This window comes from Triturus cristatus, chromosome 4_1 (assembly GCF_964204655.1).
Source record: "Triturus cristatus chromosome 4_1, aTriCri1.1, whole genome shotgun sequence".
In the NCBI taxonomy this organism is placed as follows: Eukaryota; Metazoa; Chordata; class Amphibia; order Caudata; family Salamandridae; genus Triturus; species Triturus cristatus.
The window spans coordinates 1,108,843,114-1,108,863,520 of record NC_140585.1 but is presented as its reverse complement, the minus strand read 5'-3'; the positions used below and the strand labels follow the sequence as shown (position 1 = coordinate 1,108,863,520).

Genomic DNA, 20,407 nt, shown 5'->3' with positions numbered 1-20,407 from the left:
AGAAAGCGAGAGAGAGAGAAAGAGAAAGCGAGAGAGACAGAAAGAGAAAGCGAGAGAGCGAGAGAAAGCGAGAGAGAGAAAGAGAAAGCGAGAGAGCGAGAGAAAGCGAGAGAGAGAAAGAGAAAGCGAGAGAGACAGAAAGAGAAAGCGAGAGAAAGCGAGAGAGAGAAAGCGAGAGAGAGAGAGAAAGCGAGAGAGAGAGAGAAAGCGAGAGAGAGAGAGAAAGCGAGAGAGAGAGAGAAAGCGAGAGAGAGAGAGAAAGCGAGAGAGAGAAAGAGAAAGCGAGAGAAAGCGAGAGAGAGAGAGAGAGAAAGCGAGAGAAAGCGAGAGAGAGAGAGAGAAAGCGAGAGAGAGAAAGCGAGAGAAAGAGAAAGCGAGAGAGAGAAAGAGAAAGCGAGAGAGAGAAAGAGAAAGCGAGAGAGAGAGAGAAAGCGAGAGAGAGAAAGCGAGAGAGAGAAAGAGAAAGCGAGAGAGAGAAAGAGAAAGCGAGAGAGAGAGAGAGAAAGCGAGAGAGAGAGAAAGCGAGAGAGAGAGAGAGAAAGCGAGAGAGAGAGAGAAAGCGAGAGAGAGAGAGAGAAAGCGAGAGAGAGAGAGAGAAAGCGAGAGAGAGAAAGAGAAAGCGAGAGAGAGAAAGAGAAAGCGAGAGAGAGAAAGAGAAAGCGAGAGAGAGAGAGAGAAAGCGAGAGAGAGAGAGAAAGCGAGAGAGAGAGAGAAAGCGAGAGAGAGAGAGAGAAAGCGAGAGAGAGAGAGAGAAAGCGAGAGAGAGAGAGAAAGAGAAAGCGAGAGAGAAAGAGAAAGCGAGAGAGAGAAAGCGAGAGAGAGAAAGAGAAAGCGAGAGAGAGAAAGCGAGAGAGAGAGAGCGAGAGAGAGCGAGAGAAAGAGAAAGCGAGAGAGAGAAAGAGAAAGCGAGAGAGAGAGAGAGCGAGAGAGAGCGAGAGAGAGAGAAAGCGAGAGAGAGAGAAAGCGAGAGAGAAAGCGAGAGAGAGAGAGAGAAAGCGAGAGAGAGAAAGCGAGAGAGAGAAAGCGAGAGAGAGAAAGCGAGAGAGAGAAAGCGAGAGAGAAAAAGAGAAAGCGAGAGAGAGAGAAAGCGAGAGAGAGAAAGAGAAAGCGAGAGAGAAAGCGAGAGAGAGAAAGAGAAAGCGAGAGAGAAAGCGAGAGAGAGAGAGAGAAAGCGAGAGAGAAAGAAAGCGAGAGAGAGAAAGAGAGAGAGAGAAAGCGAGAGAGAGAGAGAGAAAGCGAGAGAGAAAGAGAGAGAGAGAAAGCGAGAGAGAGAGAGAGAGAGAGAAAGCGAGAGAGAGAAAGAGAAAGCGAGAGAGAGAAAGCGAGAGAGAGAGAGAGAAAGCGAGAGAGAGAGAGAGAAAGCGAGAGAGAGAGAAAGCGAGAGAGAGAAAGCGAGAGAGAGAGAGAGAAAGCGAGAGAGAGAAAGCGAGAGAGAGAAAGCGAGAGAGAGAAAGCGAGAGAGAGAGAGAGAGAGAGAGAGAAAGCGAGAGAGAGAGAGAGAAAGCGAGAGAGAGAAAGAGAAAGCGAGAGAAAGCGAAAGCGAGAGAGAGAAAGCGAGAGAAAGAAAGCGAAAGCGAGAGAAAGAAAGCGAGAGAGAGCAAGAGAAAGCGAGAGAGAGAGAAAGAGAAAGCGAGAGAGAGAAAGAGAAAGCGAGAGAGAGAGAGAGAGCGAGAGCGAGAGCGAGAGCGAAAGAGAGAGCGAAAGAGAGAGAGAGAAAGCGAGAGCGAGAGCGAAAGAGAGAGAGAAAGAGAGAGAGAGAAAGCGAGAGAGAGAAAGCGAGAGAGAGAAAGAGAAAGCGAGAGAGAGAGAAAGCGAGAGAGAGAAAGCGAGAGAAAGAAAGCGAAAGCGAGAGAAAGAAAGCGAGAGAGAGCAAGAGAAAGCGAGAGAGAGAGAAAGCGAGAGAGAAAGGGAGAAAGAGAGAGAGAGAGAAAGCGAGAGAGAGAGAAAGCGAGAGAGAGAAAGAGAAAGCGAGAGAGAGAGAAAGCGAGAGAGAAAGGGAGAAAGCGAGAGAGAGAGAAAGCGAGAGAGAGAGAGAGAGAAAGAGAGAGAGAGAAAGCGAGAGATAAAGGGAGAAAGAGAAAGCGAGAGAGAAAGCGAGAGAGAGAGAGAAAGCGAGAGAGAGAGAGAGAGAAAGCGAGAGAGAGAGAGAGAGAGAAAGCGAGAGAGAGAGAGAGAGAGAAAGCGAGAGAGAGAGAGAGAGAGAAAGCGAGAGAGAGAGAGAGAGAGAAAGCGAGAGAGAGAGAGAGAAAGCGAGAGAGAGAGAGAGAGAGAGAGAGAGAAAGCGAGAGAGAGAGAGAAAGCGAGAGAGAGAAAGCGAGAGAGAGAGAAAGTGAGAGAGAGAGAAAGAGAGCGAGAGAAAGAGAAAGCGAGAGAAAGAGAAAGCGAGAGAAAGAGAAAGCGAGAGAAAGAGAAAGCGAGAGAAAGAAAGAGAAAGCGAGAGAAAGAAAGAGAAAGCGAGAGAAAGAAAGAGAAAGCGAGAGAAAGCGAGAGAAAGCGAGAGAAAGCGAGAGAAAGCGAGAGAAAGCGAGAGAAAGCGAGAGAAAGCGAGAGAAAGCGAGAGAAAGCGAGAGAAAGCGAGAGAAAGCGAGAGAAAGCGAGAGAAAGCGAGAGAGAGATGAATCTCAGTCTTGAGTCATATAATTTATTGATAACTGTGTGTATTTGCAAATGTCTTTCACTCCTCTGTGTTAAGCCTAAAGCACCAACTCCCTAATAGAGCACTTTGGGTTCGCAAAACAAGCCCCTGTTCACTCACAGGAACCCCTGTACTCTTTACACAGTATATCAAGTTCTTGATATATCACATAAAGAGCCACCTTACTACACAGGTATTATAGAATGCTTGGAGATCAGCCAAGGGATAATTTGCATTACCAATGTGGGCAAAGTCAGAAAGGAGTATACTCCATCTGTCGCACACTCTGCGAGGCCATGCTTTTTAGAACTGAAAAAGGGTAGGACCGGGTGATGTGTCACTGGTTGTAGAAAAGATTGTTTGCATTCAAAGTTCAAATAGCAAATTAGATAGTAAAACTCTATCTTAATCCAGAACCGATGAACTGAACAAGTGACCAAATTACTGCACGCTAACGAGTTTCTCTTGGAGCCATAGCTAAACGTGTCTGGCAGAAAACACCCATCTAAAGGTAGAGACAGTGCCCATACGAATCATTGACTAAGGAAGGAGATGCACAGTATCCAGAGACGCTATACTTCTTCGAAGAAAAATAACTAGTAATGTCAGAGCCAAAAACTAAATGTCAGGAGTAAGCCAAGCATGCATATGCTCAAACATATTTTTAGTACGGTTTACAACAGATGCCCTTGAAATGCACTTTCTTGTAGAGTCTACACAAGTTCAAAGTATTTAAACTAAATATATTTTTCTGTAATATAGCAATGAGGCAGTAGAATGTCCTTCCGTTAATCCGATGCAAGTTCCCGAAATACGGAGAAAAACTTAAGTAACCTTTACTTGTAAAGGCATTCAGTTTGCTAGCAGCAATAACTGTCTTTTTCCAGTTTCTGTCCATAACTTCGGCCAGCCTGTTGGTCTACATCAGTTTCACCAGCGTCTCCTACAGGTGGACACTTACTCAAACCATTCCACAACTCTATTTGTTCATGCCACACTACATATTCACCACTAGGGATATTGCTACACCACTTATTCTAGCTTAAAATAAAATTGAAATATTATATAATGCCACAAATAAAATTTTACTAAGATTATAAAATGCAAGCTTTGATGTCCTACCCTTAAGCCCCCTAGGAACTTTGAAATGATTTTTAGCCAAACAAACTACTTAAGGTTGGTTGTGTATTTTAAGTTTTAAATCTGGCATGAAAAAATATCCATTTTACTTAGCTCATTTGTAAGATCGATTTGTGATGCATTGTTTCAGAAAGTGAATGGCTACAAGAGAAGGAAAAAGGTTGTCTTACTTATTGTTTAATGCGCCCCCACGGTCACAGTCGCAGGGTCGACATCCATCCAAATCGTTGCTCAGACCCCAGTGCTCCGGCTGGAGAAACAAAGTACCATTAATGATCTCAAATGGCAAATAACAGAAAGCCATCATTCATCCTGAAAAGAGACCATTATGTAATGCACATTTCCTTGAATGGCTTGAACTTCAAAATGTATTACTGTAGGTTTCAAAATATGAAAATGTATTTGCCAGATTAGTGTAGAAATGCATTTTAAACAATTATGTGGAGTACGTCAATCTACAAAAAAAGAGTCCTATTTTCACATTATTGCTAAACAAGGTGCTAGTAAAGGGTCTCTGAATCATTTGGATTATCTGTTCAAGCTGGTGATTATTAACCACGAGAAATATCAAACGTGCGATCAAAGTCAGGCGTTTACAAGATGGTGGAGACTATTCACTTTAACCTCTGGCATGGCAGACTTCCGTATCCTAAATATGTACAGAATGGTATTAAGAAATTAAGTGTATGACAGAAATGATAAGAACTATAAATTATTTCATTTATTTTCATTTTGTGCTTTTGATAAACCACTATCAACTGCTGATAACTGCCATCAGATCGCTTTGAAGGAAGGATCGTACGGATACAAATATCAGCCGGATCTTAAAGCTGCAAGAGGGAACAGATGCAATCAGGCACCCTGCAGTGCAGAATGATGCAGGAGAGGTGTCAAAGTTTTGAAAAAGAGTCCAAGGGACCATGTGGGACTGTCAAGCCAGTCTTGGGTGTAAACACTGAAATCACTGAAGTGACATTTGTGGTTAAAACTATTTTAAAACAAACTTTTCAGTTGGAGGTTACTTGGAAGAAAATTAGATCAAAGTCTGGAACAAGGTCATTTAATGATAACGAATAGTTTACCTGTCGGTATAATTTTGCAGCTTGAAGATATTTCTGGATTCACTATGCTGTGCATTATTCCGCGATCTGGTGGTTGGGTCCGTAGTCTCTTTTTTTTTCATTTTTTTTTTTGTTTTTGTGTAGCCCAGGTGGGCGTCGACGTCCCACCATTTGGTGTACCTGTCGGGACGTCGGCGTGCTTCCTGCGGAAGTCCCACCTTTGGGGCGCCATCTTCGGGTTCTTTTTTCCCTTCCTTTCTCTTTTCTTTTTTTTACCCTAGGCGTTAAGTCACTTCCTTATATATCCTTTCAGTTTTCTCTTGTTATTTCAGTCTTTGTCCTTCCACACTTTTTTCTCCTGCCTCATCTTCCTGGCAGAGGTGGGTGGGTTCGCTAGTGAATCCAGAAAGATCTTCAAGCTGCAAAACTACACCGACAGGTAAGAATCTATTCGTTTTGCAGCGTGAATCTTTCTGGATTCACTATGCTGTGCATAGATTTTGTAGCTGTTTGTTATCTCTGTGGCAGCTGGGTGGAAGATGAGCGTTCGTTGAATATATGTTGAAGCACCTTCTGTCCAACTTGTGCTTCCTTGTTCATCTGTATATCCACGCAGTAGTGCTTGGTGAACGTGTGCACTGAAGCCCATGTTGCCACCAGGCATATGTCTTGAATGGGTGTAGTTGCCAGAAAGGCAATTGTTGCTCCCTTCTTCCTTGTGGAGTGGGCCCGTGGCCCCTCGGGTAGTTCTTGCCCCACCTGTTTGTGGCAGAATTGTATTGTTAGCGCAGTCCATCGTGCGATGGTGCTTTTTGTCACTGGTCTACCCAGGAAGCTCGTTGCGAAGGACACAAAAAACGGTTTGGTTTTCCTGTGTTCTTTTGTCTTCTCGATGTAGGTCATCACCGCCCTTCTAGAGTCTAGAGTGTGCAGTGCCCTTTCTGCGCTTGTTGCTGGGTTCTGTAAGAAACCTGGTATTTGAATTGTTTGATTTAAATGGAATGCTGACACCACCTTTGGCATGAAGTGTGGGTCCGTTCTCATTACGACCCTGTCCTTGTGTATCTGGATGTAGGGCTCTTGCAGTGTTCGCGCTTGCAACTCACTTACTCTGCGCAGTGAGGTTATTGCTACCAGAAAGGCTGTCTTCATTGTTAGCATTTGGAGGGAGGCCTTGTGAATGGGCTCAAAGGGCGCTTTCATAAGTTCAGTCAGGACTATGTTGAGGTTCCATGCCGGAGGCGGCATCCTCTTTGGTGGCACTATTCTTTTTGCCCCTTCCAGGAATCTCTTTACTACCCGTGACGTAAAGAAGCTTCCTCCTGTCTCACCTCATGTGTAAGCTACGATCGCCGCTAGGTGTACCCTCAGCGACGATGAGCAAAGTTTTGCCTTTAGAAGGTGTGTGCGGTATCTAAGCACCGTTGATTCCTTCGTCAATTTATTTTGCAGTTTATTTTTGCTGCACCACATTGTGAACCTTTTCCACTTTTCCCCATAACATTTCCGTGTTGTTGGTCTCCTTGCCTCCCGCAGCACTCGCATAGTGCTTGGAGGTAGTTTAAGGTGTGCGAACAGCCAAGCTGCCAGTCCGAGGCTCTCTGGCTCTGGGTGTAGAACCTCTCCGCTCTGCATGGAGAGCAAGTCCTTTCTTTTTGCGAATTTGTGTGGAGGTCCCTGTGCCATTTCCACTATTTGTGAGTACCAGGTCTGTCTTGCCCACTGTGGTGCCACCAGGATCATGGTCATGTTGCTGGTCTTGCATTTGTTGAGTACCCTGTGTATCAGTGGTATTGGTGGAAAAGCGTATGCAAATGTCCTTGACCAACTTATCCATAAGGCATTCCCCTGGGATTGTTTTTCTGGTTGTCTGGATGCGAAGTTTCAGCATTTTGCATTCAGGCGTGTTGCAAACAGGTCTATTGTCGGTGTACCCCACCTTTTGAATAGCCTTCGCGTTTCCTGTCCATTGAGCTCCCACTCGTGGGATGCCGAGGTCTGCCTGCTGAGCCAATCGGCTTCCACATTGTCTTTCCCTGGTAGGTGTATCGCCAGCAGGTCTATTTTGAGTGGGATGGCCCATCTCCAAATCTCTTGTGCCAGAGTTGAAAGGGGAAAGGATTGTGTTCCTCCCTGCTTGTTGATGTAGAACATTGTGGTAGTATTGTCCGTCTGTATCAACACCTTTTGGTTGTATAGCTGCCTCTGGAAGGCCTTCAGGGCTAGCAGTACGGTCTTCAATTCCAGGTAGTTGATGTGTCTGACCGCATCTGCTGCAGTCCACAGACCCCTCACTCTGAGCTTGTTCATGTGCGCTCCCCATCCTATCTGGGATGCGTCTGTGGTAATGGTCACAGTTGGGCTTGGTGGTGTCAAGGGCTTTCCTATAGTTATGTTCTCCCTGTTCCACCATGCTATCTCCTCTTGCACTGCGTGCGTAACAACCACTAGATCCTCCCAACTTCCGTTCGCTTGTGACCATTGTTGTTGCAGCCATTCCTGGAACGGTCTCATGTGAAGCCGTACATTGGGGACTAGGTGAATGTATGACGCCATCATGCCCATGATCTTGCTCGCTGTTCTCACTGTCAGAGCTCGCCCCTTCTGGTAGAGACGCGTCTCATTCAGCAGGGCTACCGTTCTCCTGTCGCTGGGCATGACTGTTTTGTCTAAGGTGTTGATCTGTGCTCCCAGGAAGATCTTCACCTGTTCTGGTTCCATTGATGACTTCCCCCAGTGTATCGAGAACCCCAGGCTTGTTAGTGTTCGTGTCACCCGCTCTGCGTTCTCCTTGCACTTGTCGCGAGTACTTGCTTTGATTAGCCAGTCGTCTAGGTAAGGATACACATGAATCCCTTCCCTCCTTAGGTACGCTGCTACTGCTGCAAGGCATTTTGTGAAAACCCTTGGTGCGGACTTTAGACCGAATGCCGGGGTTGTGAATTGGTAATGGTCCTGGTTGATGTTGAACCTTAACAGGTTCTTGTGGCGCCTGTTCATCGGGATGTGCAGGTAGGCATCTTTGAGATCCACGGTGGACATGAAGTCTCCGCCTTGTATTTGAGGTAGCACTTCTTGTAGCGATGTCATTTTGAATTTTTGCGTCTTTATGAATTTGTTTAGGAATCGTAGATCCAGGATGGGTCTTAGTGTTTCGTCCACCTTTGGGACCAGGAAGTAGTTTGAGTACACTCCCTTGTTCCTTTGCATGGCACTGGTTCTGTGGCCTCCTTTTGGAGTAGTTGTTGCGCCTCTTCCCTGAGTTGAGCAAGCTCTTGACCAGAGCGTTGTCCTCTTTGGTTTCCTGTTTGGAGGCCTTGTCTCCAACTCTATGCAGTATCCGTGCTGTATGACGTTGAGTATCCATTTGTCTGAGGTTATTTTTTGCCATTGTTGAAGGTAAAGCCCCAGTCCTACCGGTGTTGTATGCTCGTAGGTGCGTGTTTTGTGTACCCCCCTCACTGTGTTTATTTTGCGCTTCACCCCTCCGGTATGCTGGGGGTGAGCGTCTCCTTGCGTGCAAAGTCACTTAGAAGAGGGTTGGTCTCCTCCTCCTCTTCTTCTTTGGCCACGTCCGTTTCCCTTCCCGCGAAAGGACTGGCCTCGAGGCTGGTACTGCCAGTTCTGCTTCTGCTGTCCTTGTTGGCTGTGACTGTCACCCTACTGTCCTTGCTGGAATGCTTGGTGTGACGTTCCCTGCTGGTTACCTCCCCTTCCGTAGGGTCTCCGAGCTGGGGTGCCTCTTCTCATCCCTCTGAATTGCAGGGCCCCCATGGACCTTGCCTTCTCATTTTCCTTCTTCAGTTGGGAGAGCTTCTCGTCCACAGTTTGCCCGAACAGCGTTTCACCGTTGAAAGGGGTGTTCAGTATGTTGTTCTGGACTTCTTGTTTGAATCCAGAAATTCTGAGCCAGGCCTGCCTCCTTTCAGTGATCCCAATGGCCATTAGTCTGCTCGAAGTCTCAGCCCCGTCCAATGCAGTCTTAATGCACGAGTTGGCGATATTCTTCCCCTCCTCCACTAGATGGGAAGCCCTTTGTCGGTGCTCTTCTGGGAGATGCTGGATTAGTTCCCCCATCTCATCCCAATGCTGGTACTGGTGCCTGTTCAGTAGTGCATTAGAGTTTGCCATGCGCCAGTGCATTGCGGCGTTTTTCAACCTTCCTTCCAGTGAGGTCCATCCTTCTGCTCTCCTTATCAGGAGGTGGTCCCGAGGTCGCCGGCACATTGGCTCTTCTCCTGGCCGTGGAAGCAATGATGGAGTCGGTAGTGACCGATCCCTTGATGTAATGAGGATCCTGCGAGGAGTGCTTGTACTTCTTTTCCGTTCTGGGCGTGATGGACCGGCATGTTGCTGGGTCCTTAAACGCCTCCTTCCCTTGGTTCATCACGCTCTGGAGCATGGGGAGGAACTGGCTCCTCGTCTGGATGGGGAGCAGAGTCTCGAGTAGGAAATCTGCTTTCGGCTTCTCTTCGTACAATTTCACCCCGAAAGCTGCTGCAGCGCTCTTGACGACCATGTTGTATGCCCCGATGTCGTCTAGCGGCGAAGGCCTCGAAGGATAAGTCTCCACGGGCTCTTCGGGATTTTCGGTGTCGATGTCCTGCCATTCCAGCTCCTGAGTCGTCGACGCCACCGAGCCGTGGAACGACTGCTGATCCTCTTCTTCATCTTCTCCCTCATAGTAGGGGCCTTCTTCCTCCTCCTCTTTCGGATCCTTCTTCGGCGTCTAATTCTTCCTGTTCCTCGATCTCGACGACCTCCGTCGACGGGATCGTTGGGATCTTGAATTTCTTCATTTTTTCGTCGAACTCCTTCCTCTGAAGGATGTTCTCCATCTCCGCCTCGAGCCTTCTCTTTTTCTTCTCCATTTCGCAGACGTGTTCGGCGTCGACCACAGGTCTCTTCGATGGAGCTTGCGTCGACGCGGCCTTGTCTTTCGTCGCCGAGCGCCCCACCTCGTGGGCCTGCTTCGACGAACTCTGTCTTTCGGCGGCCTTCGGCACCTGGGAGTCCTTCTCGAAGGATCCGCTGGGCCTTCTGTCCTTGGATCCACTCGCGGTCGTCGAATTTTTCGGCGCCGGTGTTCCTTTTGAGGACTTTGACTGTTTTTCGAGAGTCACTTTGATTTTTGGGGCCCTTTCGGGGGTTTTGTACTTGACCTGTCTTACCTAGTCAGGCATTTTCTTATCGGTCTCTGCGACCGTGAAAACATCAGGTCCTTCGGCGATGTTGTCCTCATCGTCGGTGGAGAGGCCCAGATCGTACAGCGACGGAGCCTTACCCTTGCCTTCCATGTTGAAGTTGGCTCTCCTCTGTCTTTCTCTCACCTGGAGTGTCTTCGGCGTGAATGCGGAACAGGCGTTGCAGTCCTAGCTCTCGTGGTCGATCGGCAGGCAAAGGTTGCAGACCAGATGTTGGTCCTTCTGCGCGTACTTGTGGTGGCAGTTAGGGCAGATTTTAAATGGTGTCTTGTCCATTGCGCTCAGAGTCCCTGAATGCGCATTTTCCTACAGGCGTCGAATAATCGAGGATCTCCTCCTTCTTCGCCGTCCCGGCTGTAATTTCTTCCTCTCTGTAGTCTTCTGTAAATTCTCCTTCGATGACTCGCGTATTTTCCTTCTTCCTACGTTTAAAACTCTGGAGCTTCTCGATGACGATCCAGACCCAACGGCGGAAAAAAGAATCTGAAGATGGTGCCCCAAAGGTGGGACTTCCGCAGGAAGCACGCCGTCACGAGAGGTACACCAAATGTAGGGACGTCGACAACCACCTATGCTACACAAAAAACAAAAAAAAAAAAAAAGACTACGAATCCGGACCCAACCACCAAATCGCGGAATAATGCACAGCATAGAGAATCCAGAAAGATTCACGCTGCAAAACATACTAACAGTCATAATATGTCATTGAAAGGACAACACTTGCACATACATGCTTCATGGCCGAAAAGGGAAAAGCAAAATCACTAAACTAACATTTGGCCGCTGGCTGGACCAGACAGACCAGACCTGCTATTGGCTCCACTAATCTACCTTAAAGGCAGCCGGTGATCAACAACGGTTATTGGCAGTGACTGGCAGACTTGTGTTAATAGACATCTAGACCTCCTGAAAGTTTCATGGTTGGGTGAATCCAACTGAGGAGGAGTCCGCTCACAAGATGTGAATCCCACAACAATGTCTGGAAGCTCAATTACTCAATTTTGAGCAAGATCAAAACTGAAATAATTTGCCACAGTCTGAAATCAAACAATACATTAAGGTGGCATCTCCAATGCGACGCTCTGCATGCAGGTTGTGTTAAGATCATTAAGTAACCCATTTGCAAATGGAAGCTTCACTTCAGTTTTTTTTTTTGTTCAAATAAGCTGTGCTCGGAATACCCTAGTTCACTGTCCTCTGTCAAATTATGCTGCTGAAAAATAATATTTAAGAAGAGGTTACCCAAGAATAAGACTTACAGAATACAATACAATTGGGGCCTCTTTTGCTCTGCTGAAGACTCAATGTAAAATTATATTGTACTTAAATTTTGCTAGAGGAAGCAAACCCTACATTTGGTGTTGCCTGTAGACCTTGTGAACTCTGCCACACATTGTCCTTTTACTAGCCTTACACCAAAAGCTTCTACCTAGTCTGTGCAGCAATGCCACACTGATGGCAGGTTGTGCTCTATGCAAATACCAATTAACAATAACAACAATGATGATAACAGCGCATAAACACAAAACTCAGCAGCCAGACCTTTACTCCTCATCAAAACATGTAATCACATTAACCCACAGTGCATCCATTACTTTACCTACCCCATTTTCTCAGAACAGCATTCAAGGTACTAAGCATAATGCTAAAAGAAATTCATAAAATGAGATCTGAATGCCTCCAATCCAAACATCACCAAACACGCCACCTGAGGTCTGCAACAGAGTTTCTACTCATGGTTACACAGATCAAATTTCTAAGAATCAGTAAATGCCCATTCACACTGCAGGTCTCAAATCTCTCCCCTGAAGCATGTCCTCTCCACCCATGGGCATTATGTTTGCAGTTACAGAACAGCTCCAACAGTAGCAAACTGGATTAATCTTAGGCATCCTTGATCGATGCCTACAATGCACCATGGTTAGTCTCACTCCGATTTAGTCAGGCCAATCAAACGAAGAATGGCATCACACAGTCACAATGCAGGCCTCAACAGGAAAGGTGACAAGCCACAACGCACCAAGAATCTTTAGAAGTTGCCCTTGTGGAGAAAAACATACCATAGCGAGATTCTAGTCAAATACTCCTATGCAAAGGAGCTAAAGCATCATCTACTCGCGTCACAAAAGAGGACCACATAAAGTCAATGAATTTTTACATTTCGTCTGCCTTTATTACCCTGTTGTTAGAGCCAAAACGAGTCACAATGGCTGCATCTTTCAGGTCACAACACATCTAAGCACAAAGTAACTAGGCCAGCCACTGACAATCAAACATTAGGTATTAAAAGTAGTAGACCATATGCCAGACAAAGATCAAGTGTATTTTTACCCACCTTTCCCACAACTCAAAGCCCATCTTGTCTACATCTCAGCTGAACACACCGGACAAACTATTACAAACTATTACATATGCTCACAAATGTAACACAGCTTGAAAGAGCTATGATGAATACAAAAAAAAAAGGGTCAACCACTCTTTAACAACTCAAAAGGACATGCTCAAAAGACAATCTTCACCCTCTTTCACGCAGCATGAAAATACAATTTAGATAACAATGAAATTATCTTAAATAATTCTAAGCCCCCAGAACATACACAACATACAGAGAACACTTTAAAGAGTCTGAAACCAAGCAAACAATGCATTGCTTCGGTTACACAGAAGGCAGAGTTTTTCTTGATTGATTCAATAAATAAACTGAAAAAAAGCTCACAACCTTTAGGCAACAGTAAAATATGAGCATCAGCTACATTAAGCGATCCTACAAAATCTGCAATGTGTCCCCCTATACTCCACTATTAAGTCTAACCCTACTTGCCATGAAATGAAAAATCACATTTCTGTTGGATGAAGATGCCACACAGTAGAGTCCAAAGAGCCACCTTCCACCAACATTGATAAAACTAACAAAAACCACTTGGAAAATGATTTAGACTAACAAAAACATATCAAGGTCTCCAATGTTTTATAACAAAGGATTTCCATTCCTTTTAAGCAATATTCACATTGAACAGGATACACACAACAAGATACTGCTAAACGAAATCTGGTCTGTGGGAAAGCACACCCCAGTCAAAAGTAGACGGCCATTCTGAATGGCAATTCTATGCGCTCAATAATTCAAATTATTCCTACTGTATACAGGTTAAACGCAACAACTTTTGCCCATGCAAATTTACAGAATAACAAAGAATGTAAATAAATCATTGCAATATTTGAACAATGTTACTAACCAGACAGAGGTCACAGTGTTTTCCTGTAACAAGACGCTTGCAGAAGCAGTTTCCACTTTCTGAATCACATGGATTTCCTCCAGGAGCCGTTCCCAAGGGATTACACTCACATGCTTATAACACAATAAAGGCAGAGAAAAGGTACTATTAGGACATAAATGTTTCAATGTATTATTTTAATTGTAATTGAAACAAAATGGTTTTTAATACATACAAAGACCAATTCTAACTACATATCATTTTAATTTAGGGTATGCTCCTTCTTAATATACATAAATATGAAAGAAAAAGCACCACCAAGTAATTATTTTTCTCTGATCCATAGGACGCTGTATTCCTTTTTCGCAACAACTCTTTTCATGTCCCTTGTTACCATACCTCATAATTAACCCTTCCAATATTATTCTTGGTCTACCTCTAGCTGCCAGGTCAGCCAGAAAGCGACCAGGGAAACTCAATATTGTTTCAACACAATCCCTGCTCTTGCAGAAACCCAAACTCCAAGGTATCATCTTGTCTCTTCTCTAACTCAATCAAGGTATACAACCAAACCATATTTATCCCCTATTCCACTCAGTCCAAACATTTCCCTCTGCTTTGCACTGTCCTATAGTAAACTTGGCCATAGCTAAATTAACAAGAACAAGAAGGTACAAAATTAACCAAAAAAAAGCTAATCTCCTAACGTTTCCCTCGAAATTCATTTGAGTACATTATCTTCATCGTCCACGCAACCTCATCCTAGCACATGCTCTTTATTGATCTTACCTATGGTTGTTTTTAACCAATCCACTATCAGCTTTCATAATGGCCAGCAATTTCAGCTTTTACAAAAGAGAATCATTCCTACAGGCTAACTTGATGGGCTACTTTTGAACTACACCCATAGGGCCATCCGCAATCTGATCATTCACTTCAATGGCCAACATCTGAATCTTTTACTCTCCTCCACCTCCAGTCACTCCCTTCCAACACGTGATCCAATCTTTTGCAATTTCTTTCTCATCCTCATGTCCATCTCTGTTGGAATGTCACAGTTTACCACATATCACTGCTTCATTTCTGGTTTGTCACAGATATGTCCTCTTACCTCACATTTTTGAACCATCCCTAGCAGGCTCTTTAAAATCAATCCACAAAGGCAACATCGCCGCTTTAAATGTTTCCTATGCTAATCATGCCCCCCTCTCGACCACTGATGACTGCATCCATCTGTATCCGCATCCCTCATATCTACACATTGGGAAATACCACCATTTTTTAAAGACATGCACTATACAAGCAGTCACTTGTTGCCATCCCCTCAGCCGTGAACCAGATGTAGCCACCAGACTTCTAAACACTCATCAGCTGTCCTAACTACCCCAGCTTCTAACTAAAAATACTGTCCTTCTAATCTCTTGCAACATTTACACTAATAACGCGTTGAGCCAATTCTTTGTCTCTGAAGTCACCAACTATCCATGGCCTGCTATGGTGTGCTTTCATTTCTTTTTCTACCCATGCAAACTGCTCGACTTTCGTTTTAGCCTCCCCTTTAGAATGCTTTCTTCATGATCCACTAACCATCCTGCATCACCTTCAATTCTTCCATTTACTTTATCATAGGCATCTCCAAATAAACAATCCATCACCTTTCTTGCTTCATTACAATAAAAATAAAAAATAAACTAGAAAACCCCACTATCCTCTCTAATTACAGTTCAGTCTTTGCTCACATTCATGAGGAGAGCTGTGTAAGACCTCATGCGTCTGGTGTATAAATGTCTATTGAGTATTACTGTTTCAATCGATTCTCTGGCCCAACTTAGATTTGGTCATCCTTCAAGTCTGTACATTCTTACTTTTTTAGATTAAATCAGTACAAAAATACAAAATGATGCACTCACTCAAAAAAGATTCTAATCTGCCTAGCAATACTGAGAACAAATATATATATATATATTGTACTTACATTGACATCCATGTGGGTTGTCGGCACTCATTTCGTAGAACCCTTCCCTGCATTGGTCACAACGCTCTCCTTCCACATTATATTTACAACGGCACTGTCCAGCAATCAGACCAACAGAAAAGTCAGAATAACCATCACAAATTCCTCCATTCAGGGAACCAGCTGGATCACAGTCACATCCTACAAAAAATACAAACATTATGCACTTCCCCATCATCAAGTTTGGAAATGGGAATTTACAAAAAGTACCTTGCAGATAGCCACAATTTAATGTGAGTAGCTTTGGTTAAATGGATGAAACAATCACACCAATTTTGATTGAACGATGAAGGATATTGTGCGCTCGCTTTGCACAATGCAGGGAGTGAGTGGTGGTCATGGGGACAATGAGCCTCCTAGACTTATGCCTCTCCATTGCCAAGACTGTCCAATTCAAAAACACAGCATATTAGATGCAATTCTATCACAAGGCTTGCTGCACTCTCTGGCTGATCGATAACCCATTCTCTGTTCGGCAGACAGATTTTACCATCCACCTCTCTCTGCACCACCAAACCTGCACTGGTATTAAATACAGAAGTAGACACTTGTGTGGAAATTTAGCTTGTAACTGAACATTATCTGCGCCATCTTGCCTCTCCCCAGCGCCACGCACAGCGAACGCACGGCCGCCATTTTAGGCGCCCCACTCTCTCTCTCTCCCCGCTCATTGCCGATCACCAGCGCGCCCCTCAGGCGCTGCGAACATCCCCCACGCGCTGGCCACCCCCGCTCTCTCGTACATGGGCCGTAAAACCTCTCCTTCTGCGCGACCCTGCCATGGAATCGCACCCCGTGCCTGACCAACACCTCCTTTTCATCCCATACATGGTCATACATCCTTTCTGATAACCCCCTTCCTCCGCGCCAGATTGTCCGAACCGATCCCAGGCCATCACCTAGCCCTGCGGATGCAGTTTATTGCCCCTACTGTAAAGGAAACACCCCACATCAAAGGGATTACAGCAGATCAAGGCCCCCACCCACTGGGACCCGACCGGTTGCACACACCCCCGGGAACTGGCGGAATATCCTGCTGTGTGATATCCATCTCCTACTGCGGGTGGGGTGGGGGACTTCTACTGTATCTATGTGTGGGATCGGATCTGAGCCGGGGATTCTGAGGATGTTCTTTCATGTATCAAAGTGATCTCAAGAATGTGCCATGTATGATAAACCTGCAATAAAGTCATAAACCTGTGTATAAGAGGCCAGGCCTCAGAGATGTGGTTAGAGCACCTCATGACGATACCTTGCTGTCTGACCTGACGTGTTCTCCTCCGGAGAGAATAAAACTTTGTTTCCTGCCTTCCAGTCTCCGGCGCCTGCCTCTTTGTTGGTTTAGCATCGAATGGTATAAGAGGCGATTACCGCCGGGCAATACTTGAAAGGTTATCGACTACGACTGCCGCTACCATTTAACAATTGGCGTCCCAAGCGTGGGGCCCATCAGCGACACGTGGATCCAGTGGGAGAGGTCCCGACGACAGAGTGAACGACTGCAACGATCGGGAGAGCTCCTGCCCGATAGACCCTCGTCTGGCAGCCGATCATCCGAACTGGACTGGTTCCGAGCAGACCTCTCTCGAGTGATCTACGGTCCTGACTGGGAACGATCAGGAGTGCCGCGGCAATAACGGAGAGTAGAGGACGATCGGGCGCTGGAGGCGGAAGACGAGAAACTGTCCACGCGGTCCGGGGAAGGTCGTGAAACACGACAAATTGCGAAACGATTGATTGATTGATTGAAATACTAGTATTTGCTTATTGATTGTTCTCTTTGAGATATTCGCTGTCTACAAACGGGGAGGAGTAGAAATACTCTCTCTTCCTTTGCCGATAGTGAAGGGTAGGTAACGCAGACTTTTGTCCCCATTGTAACCCGTCGTGCCTATTTTTATCTCCCCACTGATTGATTGTCCGAATATTGATTGTTTTGAAGGATAGTGCTCTTTGAGATTCTCTGTTTGCAAATAACGTAGAATAGAAATATTCTGTCTAGTCTTTGCAAATAGTGAAGGGTAGGTAACGCAGACTTTTGTCCCCATTGTAACCCGTCGTGCCTATCTCTTTCTCACCATTGATGGATTGATTGTCCGAACACTAGTTGTTCGATATTGGTTCTTTGGAGGTATTCTCTGCTTACAAATAACGTGGAATAGAGATATTCTATCTAGTCTTTGCAAGCAGTGAAAAGATAGGTAGTGCTGACTTTTGTCCCCGTTGTAACCCGTCATGCCTAACTTCTCCCCACTGATTGGTAGTTGGTTCTGCCCGGACCGCTTATTCGAGGTGAACCATCCGGCTCCACTGGAGGGCACCCCTAATAAGGACATGTTCACTAAATATGGACTAGTCGCCGTAGCTTATAGCAAGCTATGGCATAAATATACAAAGAAGGACCCCGAGAGTCAGTGGCCACTGATGGGATCCTTCGATGACCATAAAATAGAAACGCTAGAAATAGCTCTACGTAGTAATAAAATGACGCCTACTATGCTTGACAGTATCGGCATGTGGCGCAAAGAAGCAACGCAACGGAAAAAGAGGGAAGAAGTGAAAGCAGAAAAGGAATTACGAAAGGCAGCTCACCTTGCCGCTAGAAAGTTAGAGGAAGAAATAAAGGAGAGAAGGGAAGCTAAACTAAAACAAGAGCCTGAAACATCAGGCCAGTACCCTGTTAGGACCCCCTCTATGCTCTACCCTGAGTTGCCTTCCAAGCAACGAACGAATGACGAATTGCTATTAGGTCCCCCGATCATCTACATGCCCCCTCCATACGCACCCTCCCAACCGGTAGTGCAACACCCACAACCCCCAAACACAAGCGAAAGCAGTACCAGGGCCTCGGTCCTCACGGCCTCCGCGCCGGCCGAGCCTCTTGTACTGAACACAACGTTGGCGATAACGTTAGATGACCCTGAGATGAGAAAGAAAGAAAGATTCCACCAGAATGAATCGACTAACAAAGGATGAACGAGCCGGAATCGATAAGATAGTAAGGACACTGGTAGAGCGAAAGGAAAGTGAGGAGTATATAACAGACGTGTATAACTCGTATGCCGACAACCGCACACGACACTTTGTCGTACGACTTTGTTATCACGCCCTGAATACATATGAGGATAGGTACCACGATAAAGGTCCCGAAGGCTTAGCGGCCCTATATAGGAAGGTAGACATTGGGGAAGAAGGAGAGGGCGATGTGACGGACCTCTTCACTCGTACACTCGAGGTCTTCCGGCACCTTAAAGAGCACAGACAGACAACCAAAGCAGAAACCCCCATAGCGACTAAACCCCAGGCAGGAAGGGCTGATACCATGATGCCCATCAAAGAAGCCGCCCCCTACTGGGTCCCCCCACGAGGTCAGGGAACACATTACGACATCAACCACCAAGATGCGAAGGGAAGGGTTGTATATAACTGGGTCTACCAGCCATGGGACCGACAAGACATTTTGACCTTTAGAAAAACCCTACCCGACTTAAGAAAGAACCCGACTGCCTTCTACACCGAACTAGGTACCAGTCTCCGGCGCCTGCCTCTTTGTTGGTTTAGCATCGAATGGTATAAGAGGCGATTACCGCCGGGCAATACTTGAAAGGTTATCGACTACGACTGCCGCTACCATTTAACACTTGTATGCCTGAACATGGAGCAAAATGTCAGTCTAAAAATGCGCCCAAAAGCTAATCTATCCTTCTGTTCATGGTCACACGAGGTTCACAGTGACCTGTACATAGGTTTCACTGTAGCCACATCCTGCCTGAAGTCCACAAAGGACAGGTACACCTATAAGTCTACTGGGAGTACCAGAGATCACATGGCTCACTTGGCACAACTCTTACATTAATCTCTTTTGGCAATGAATACAACAGCAGTGCTGCAAGTCAAACAAGGCACTTGATAGGCTCACATACATTATGTTCCAGAAGAAAATAAAAAATAAAAAAAAGAAGTGCATGCAACTACCTCATAGTCCACTCTAACCATTGTGCATCTTCCAACTCAAATTTCAATAACCTGGTCATCAGATCCATCTTTAAAACAGTTCATCACCTTTCCCTCCTTTAAACCATACACTAAACTTGGGCAAAGACTGGTCTAGGAATGAAGGCAAGATACCCTTCTGCTCTAAAGCAAGCTCTGCTCCTTTCCTTCCTTAGTTTGATACTGGGACTTTGCTTTGTCAACCCTAAAAAAAGGATACATTTTCCCTAGAATAGTAGAAGGGCAGATTGCATAGTAGCCTCTACAGAAATATACCTTCAGTTGCCTATGACCACAGGGTTCCATTACACATTCCCTCTACTCAAAAATGGTGGAATAGTTTTAGTCATGCATTTGCTCAGTGACAGTAAATAGACTTAATTAACTTAACTACAGCCAGCCTCTGTACAAACTTCAATTTAAAAAATCTGCATCCCGCTGAGCAATCACAATCCCAAAAGACTGCTGATCCACAATTACATACAGAAAGGCACTATCTTTGACTCATATTCCGAAATGGACAATTTTTCGGACTGGATAGGGTTTGTTTAATCGTGCGCACACCCTCCAAATTACATTACATCTGCAGCTATGGTAGGAAAAGCCGCTGAACATGTTTATTAACACCCAAACAACGATCACGTTTTTCATGTTACGTTATGTTACAGCCATTTATAGAGCGCAACTGTTACCCAAAGGTGTCCTGGCGCTAGAAGAAGGCCTGAAGAGGAATCGAGTCAGAGGGGGTAACACGGAGGATCAGTTTGTGAAGAGCAAGGTTTTTAATGTCTTTCGAAATATAAGAAGATTGGTTGTGCTTCTTAGAGATAAAGGAAGAGCATTCCAGGCTCTTGCCGCACTGACTATGAAGCTTCTGCCACCCCAGTTGGCCTTCTTCACGCTGGGTACTGTTGCCAATTTGGCGTCAGAAGATCGTAAGGTTCTATTAGGGGTGTACCGGTTGAGTCGCTGTTTTAGAAATTCAGGGCCGATTCCATGAAGGGATGTAAAAACCAAAGTCAAGGCCTTGAATTGAATAAGTTTCCTCACTGGCAACCAGTGCAGAGCTTTAATTTGGACAGAGATGGGATCAGTCTTAGGTGTACCTGTAAGTAATCTGGCGGCCACGTTTTGCAGAATCTGTA

General features: G+C 45.5%; 1 protein-coding gene across 3 annotated transcripts in view; it reads right to left on the bottom strand.

Annotated features, from left to right (window-relative positions):
* Positions 1-20,407, bottom strand: part of LAMB1 (laminin subunit beta 1) — a 359,541-nt gene that overhangs the window by 215,312 nt on the left and 123,822 nt on the right. For all 3 annotated transcript variants that reach the window (XM_085654111.1, XM_085654112.1, XM_085654110.1), the window contains exons 10-12: positions 15,231-15,410; positions 13,277-13,389; positions 3,946-4,025 (exon numbers count right to left, since the gene is read on the bottom strand). In XM_085654111.1, the coding sequence (XP_085510237.1) occupies positions 3,946-4,025; positions 13,277-13,389; positions 15,231-15,410 (373 nt within the window). The remainder of the gene's footprint in view (positions 1-3,945; positions 4,026-13,276; positions 13,390-15,230; positions 15,411-20,407) is intronic.